General features: G+C 39.6%; 1 protein-coding gene across 1 annotated transcript; it reads right to left on the minus strand.

The window, feature by feature from the left end:
* Nucleotides 1-1,384: 1,384 nt before the first annotated feature.
* LOC146468835 (uncharacterized) lies at nt 1,385-3,334 on the minus strand. Its single transcript, XM_085123922.1, has 2 exons — nt 2,542-3,334; nt 1,385-1,874 (listed from the first exon to the last, which is right to left on the minus strand). Exons 1-2 carry the CDS (start codon nt 2,912-2,914, stop codon nt 1,795-1,797), a joined length of 453 nt encoding a protein of 150 aa, XP_084980048.1. The 5' UTR covers nt 2,915-3,334; the 3' UTR covers nt 1,385-1,794.
* Nucleotides 3,335-6,564: the final 3,230 nt, after the last annotated feature.

Here is a 6,564-nt window from a genome sequence, read left to right on the forward strand (position 1 = left end):
CAAATCTTTGCAGACTTGTACCTTTCGCACTGATCGCAAACGACTTTTCCATTTGATTGTTGAAACACGTAGTATGGTGTTCCACCGCTGTCATTTCTAACAACAAAGGAGTGTTCCTGCTGTCATGGCGCTTGAACTATCACTCTTTCGCTCCCCGACAAGTTTGACGCCTGAGTGTACATGTCTTTTAACAACAGGAGAGGTATGCCCGCCAGCCCTAACGTTTCAGGATCAACTGAAAGAGGACAAGACTGCTGTGACTGATCCAATTCAGGGTATCCCTGGTCTCTTGCTGCGAGGTCATCATCTTGGTTCAGTTACAGTAGTTGAATTTTTCAGAATTTCTGCAAAGCGACTTCCCTTTGGTTAATGTTCATCTTAAACCATTTCTCTGGTGGAATCTGCAAACTTTTGAATTCCTCCGAAAGCATATATGAGCCCCGGTTGAGAATAGCTGCCTCGCAATCTCGCTTCTGCTGCGTAATCAATTCCTCCATCTCCATGCAAAAATGTGAAAATGTGACATTTCATTCGGCTGGTAGTTCAGTGCTCTTTTGATCACCGCGTTTCCTGACTCGAGTAGATTGTTAAAATACGGCTCTGGTGGATCTCCAAGGCTTGCATTTCTTCGAACAGGCTTGAGCAAGTTTGCCATGATAGAGCTTGCCTTTTAAAACAAGGTATAGGTAAATTATCTTTGTTCGAGTTCTTACAAAGTCGTGAAAAATCGTAAATAAGTTTTCTAGGTTCTCAAAGTTGAAAATTCCGAAGGTAGGACACCAAACCACCTTAAATTTAGAGTGGCTGGTAAACCATGCTAAAGAAATTTCCTTAAAATTCGTTGAAAAAGTTGTTATTGTTGAATAGCTAAACTGCATTAAAAGGACAAAAAGGGCCACGTTGTCTTGTGGTTATAGACCTCAAAAGGTCAATAGTATGGTCTATTTGACCATTCTTCGTGTCGTCATGACTACTACTTCTTAACTCATTCACATTTTCAGGATAAAAGGCATAGAGCCTTTAAGATTTTAAGAAACGATTGGGGAAGATTCTATCGAACCGCCTCATTCGTTGATTTGAATGTTTAAATTTTCACCATTAATTTTAAGGATTAACAAGCGTTACTTTGTTTGAAATGTAAACATGGAACTTTGGCGACTGGCTGGGAGGGAGATGTTCTTTCTCTCTTGTGTTCCAGAAATCTTTGAAACACTCCAATTGAGTAAGGAATTCCTCTTCTGTTACTGCATTGACAAGTCCTGTGAATTGAGAAAATGCTAAAACTAACGTGTTGACATGATCATCCTTGTCTTTGTTTTTAAACATTTATCAACAACAACAACAACAACAACAAGCTTTATTTGAATGACTATAACAAATACAGTGTTGCAAAAGCTATTCATAGCTAATTATTGATTCGTTAACTAATTCCTAAGATAACTTAAAATATAAGAAAATAAAAAAAAATTAAAAATAATAAATAAAGTAACTGAAGTCTTTGCTTATTTTAAACTATTCATACAGTAGAAGTAATCATTCCGCAGAGAAGTTTTAATTATCTCTCAATTCGAAGCGCGAGGAAACAAATGAAGTTAATTGAGTGCTTATATGCGATAGTAAAGTTTCTTTTACTAATAGTTGTGTAAATGGAAGGCCAGGTTCTATTTTAATAAAGAACATATCTCTCAAAGAAGAGTAACTTGGGCAATCTAATAAAAAATGAATTTCGTCTTCAATGGTTTTACAGTTGCAAACATTACACACCCTTTCATAACGGGGTATGTTGTCCTATCTTCATGTTTCAATCCAAAGCTTGAGGCTACTTATTCTTAGTTTCACTAATGCTTTCCTAGTAGCGTTTTTCCTTGTGAGATCTAGGTGAGCAGAGGGGCCATAATTTTTTTAATTGTGTAATAAAAGTTGAGTTTTTGTGAGTGTTGAAGGGATTGGTGCCAATAAGAGATATATTTCTTTTTCATAAGATCTATATATTGTTTGTTGTTATTTTCATTCAATGTGTAATAATTAAAGTTGGGGAGATTCTAGTGTTCACTCATCTTCGTGAGACTGGAGTAAAAACTAGTTTGACCGTTATAATGAAGGTCAAGACATTCTTAGGGATTGTTTCACTATAACATGTTTATCCTTTCTTTAGAGGTAGTGTACGTAATTAAGTATCTTTTTATTATATGTCAACGATTAGAGGAAATCTGCCAAGTTCAGCTCTACATGCAACGTTGGTTGACTTATTATGTACTTCTAAATAGCGTGTACAGAAATGTTAATTTTTTTTTTTTTTAATTCCGGAGCCTTCTGATTTAACAAAGGCACTCCACACCTCACTATTGTAGGTTAGAATTGGCTGAATCATTGTTAATCAATGTTAAGCCCTAAGGTGGGAGGCGGGGTAAGGATTTCGATGTCCATTTATTTAAATCTGTTTCGGAACAAAAATTTCGCGCTCATTTGTTGCACGTGGGTAGGGAATTTGTAAAGTCTGGCTCCAAAGCAAAAATGTCAAAGCCCACATACAATACATACCTTCTTCCTTGATCTTGTTCTTTATTCCACCAAAAACATCTGCCAGAAACTCTGCTTGCACTCCGTGCGGGATTAACTTTAACTGCTCTTTACAGTTGTCTTTAAAATGGGTGAAGCACCTTAGGTGAAGAGCATGATAAAAATTTCTCTGCAATGCCTGGGCCAAGGCTTCTTTGCCATCGGTTCCGAATGCAAGGACTGCGGCCATATCTTTGTTCATCCCCACTAACTTTGAAAAGAAGAAGTTATAACTTTCAAACGTTTTACGTTGATGAAGGAACATCGGCCCCATCATCATGGAGTGTTTCCCTGTTTTACGATCCACCAACATGAGGCTACTATATGTAGTGACTGTCAGATGAAATTTCCCCATGTTAAATGTGGGATCGACTCCAAGTACAGAGAACTTTGTGCAGTTGGTACAGAACCTTACTGTCTCTCAGTTGCCAATTGAAGCCAAGCACCAGACGAAGTTGTGGTCCAGTAACTTCTCGTATGAATGCATTTTCCGGACTACCCAACTGCTGCCTTTTGCTATTCATTAGCATCAGTATGAGCGAGTCAACCTGCTTTGAGGATATCCCACGAGGTTGATTTTGAGCCTGCTCCCTGTTTCGTGGTAAGTCGCTCTCCGATTGTGCATTCACGATGCCACCTTTTGCCCATCTTCTTTATGGAAGGCTTGCTTTGGTTTCTTGGTTGCAGAGACTTCTTTGAGATCTCCTACTACGCTTCTCTCAGTTCTCAGGTACCGGGCAGCATTAGAATTCTTACTATTCCCGTGGGGCACTACTTTAACTTCATGTTCTGTTCCGTCGAAGACTTATGGAATCGGTAAAGATGAGGTTTTTCTGAAGCCAAGAGTATATTGACCGATTAAATTGAAAAGTGTGTTATGACACACTATTTAGCAGGAAAAAATACACCGTCACTGTCATCTCAGATAAGACGAGATTCAAAGTGGGACCTCGCCTTTTTCATTTTCGTTATTTGTTTTTGCTGACGTCTCTAAGAAATGCTGTTCCTTGGTGGCCAACAAACTTCCTGGTGGTGTGTACCAAACTTTTCAGCTGGTCGCATCATTTGTTATAAATATTTACCCCGAAATACCCTCTTGCATATGTTTAAGTCGAATCCTCCTCACCCACCTTTCCTCAAATTTAACCACCATTTTCCTTTAGTACCCGCTTTAAAAGGACAGTATATGGTGACATTCGCTATGTGATACCTACCTTGAATTAAAAAAAGAAAATCGTTTTAAAATCTGGCGACGATTTGTTCTTGTAGTACGTCCGACGCAGATTATATATTACCCAGTCTGGCGGCGGCATATCGTGGTAATAAAGGTATAATACACTTCCTTCATCATCCATAATAAATTTCTCCCAAGATCGTCGCTTTTTATGTTTTCTTCATGTCTTAGTTAAGAAAAATCAACCAAAAAGACGACATTGTTAAACAATGCACGCGGCGAAGCGATGCAAAGGGTGTTGAGATTTACTAGCGCTAGTAGTGTTTGGACCGCTGTTGTAGCAGATAATATTTGTCGAGTCCACTTATACGCCGGCGTTTCCTCATTACCATTATAGGGAATACCTGTTAACCTATAAAGAACAAAAAATGCAATTAAATCCGTTTTTATTCAACAGTGAAATATCGAATAGATAAGATAAGATAGGTAATTTATTTGATGTCAAATACAAAGGGGGTGGTCTCCCACTCCCCCGAGCCACAGGCTCATAATAAAAGCGTTTGACAATATAAAAGAAAGCTAATATCGTCAAGGCGCATGGAATGGGCCGGCGTGAATTGTTAAAAGAAATTGGGATCTCAGACCCTGTTTTTTCTTAACCTATGTACAGGCTCCGGTTGCAGGGGCACGGGGTTGGAGGGGGGGGGGGGGGTAAGTTGAAGACAGCGGCGGAGACTCTTTCCCTTTCCCCTTCCCCTTCCCCCGCCTTTCTCCCAATCCTCTCCCCCTCTTCACTATTTTCTCCCGTTTTCCACTTCGCCCCATCCTCGACTAAAGAGCCTACGGGGTTTCTCCTGGGGCATGTGTTAGTGTGTACCCAACTATCGAGCACCCAATCAAGATAGATAGATATCTATTAATTATCCCATCACTACGGAAGTACATTAATTGCACAAACTCACCGGTCTTTTCCAATTACTTCTCGTGTAAAGTGATCAACCTGGGAGCAGTCAGGGTTGTTTATGCTTGTGTCATTTGGCCTCCCTCTATCAGATATATCAATCTAAATATGGGGTTAAAACAAAGATTAGGTAGCTTCATGGTTTGAATTTTCACTTATGCGTAAGCTCGCAACTGAATTATTTAGGATTTATTTTTTTCTTAAAAGGGCGTTTTAGCCTAGGAAAATAATAAAATGAAATAAGAAACTAAGGAGGGCATCCTAAAGAGACTTGCTGAATGAAAGGATCTGAAGGTAACAGCCTCGTCCCAGGCACGTTTCTCTTTATGGGCGCGAAGCTGCTTTGAAAATGCCTAGAATAGGTGTTGCTTACCTTAACTTTGGCTTTTATTGGGCTATCATCTGGCACAGGGATAGGATTCGTCGGCGTGCCCGCTCTGACCGTTCTGTAATAGAGAGCAAATGATCTTGAGGGATGGTTGTTTAAACAAATTACATCATAAGACGTGTTAATACTCCTTGAGTCCCGTTCGTTTTATCGCTTTCTTTGCTTCCCGGTTTTCTCTGGTATTTCGTCTAACCTAATGGCGTTAACTCAAAAAAAGACACACATGCACAAACGCCATTAAGTGCAGGTATAACTATGTTATTGAATCTATAACTAGCGCTCCTCTATCAAACCCTATATTTGCAGCCATGTTTGGATTGCCTGTGGCTCTCGTAGGAACGGGACCTCGATTTTCATTATGGTTTCTCAACCGTGGAATTTTTCCCGCCGAAATTATTCAAACAGATTCATACGGTCGTTAAAAACGCTTTAATCATGGCTCACAGCTTTACATTAATCGCACGAGTCTCCCGCACGCAACGGCTACTTGGCACTTATCACATAGACCTTATCATGGTTTAAGACGCCACCTCGGCGGGCGGCAAACGTTACAGGAATTCAGTCCGTTGAAAAAACAAACAAGCGAACAGAACGTTTATTGGAAAATAGAAAAGAATGTACAGGGACACCCAAAGGGATATTTCGGTAAGATATATATCTGTTCGGATGGAAGGCTCGCTAAAAATTTCGAAAGTTTTCGCCTAGCGATCCCCTAGACTGTTCGAGGTTTTTCGGAAAAACAAACAAGGCTCCCTAGAATTTTCGGAAATGATGTGCACACGTTTTCTAACTCACATAATTTTCGGATGGTGTTTTTGTCCTCTAAAACTTTCGTCCGTCGTAGCTATTCTAAAAGCTGCTAAAATTTTCGGTAAGAAAATGAGGTATTATCAGGGATTTACATTATTTAGGTCTGACAGAGCGTATAATTTTATCCCCTAACGTTTTTGGATAAATAGGTTATACGCCTATAATATTCGGATGAGCAGTTTATATTCACTAAGATTTTCGATTAATTTTCGTAGTCACAGTTATAGCGAAAAAAAATTTCTAATGAAACTATTGCTACTACGTGTCCTCGAACTTTCGGCAAGACCCATCAGGATAGCTAAAACTTTCGCATGAGAAAAAAAAGCCCCCTCAAACTTTCGACGCTAAGATATCCCTAAGATATGCGAACAGACCAATATCTTTCAGGGCAGCTCCAAATTAACCAAACAGGCTTCTAAAGCAAACAGTAATCCATTTTGGGTACTTCTGACGTATTTAGGAAGATTTGGTCGTTGGGTGCCCCTGAATGCACTACGCAAAAGATTTCACAATTTGAGGGATCAGTCGTGCCGGAAAATTTGAGGAAACAAGAAAACGTTTTGTGGCTTTTCGTATGTTTCCATACATTCATCTGTTATTTTTCCTGGAAATGTCGCTCTGATCGCCCTAACTAGGTCTCTGCCCCGCGTAAAGTGGGCCTTACACTTTAAA

Source organism: Pavona decussata, unplaced genomic scaffold, assembly GCF_977016875.1.
Source record: "Pavona decussata unplaced genomic scaffold, jaPavDecu1.1 SCAFFOLD_128, whole genome shotgun sequence".
NCBI lineage: Eukaryota > Metazoa > Cnidaria > Anthozoa > Scleractinia > Agariciidae > Pavona > Pavona decussata.

Excerpts from the sequence above, each read along its gene's own strand:
- LOC146468835 (XM_085123922.1), bottom strand. The coding sequence starts at position 2,914 with ATGGGGAAATTTCATCTGACAGTCACTACATATAGTAGCCTCATGTTG. Across the intron at positions 1,875-2,541 it reads GAACAAGATCAAGGAAGAAG|ATCTCACAAGGAAAAACGCT; the intron begins GTATGTATTGTA and ends CTGCTCACCTAG.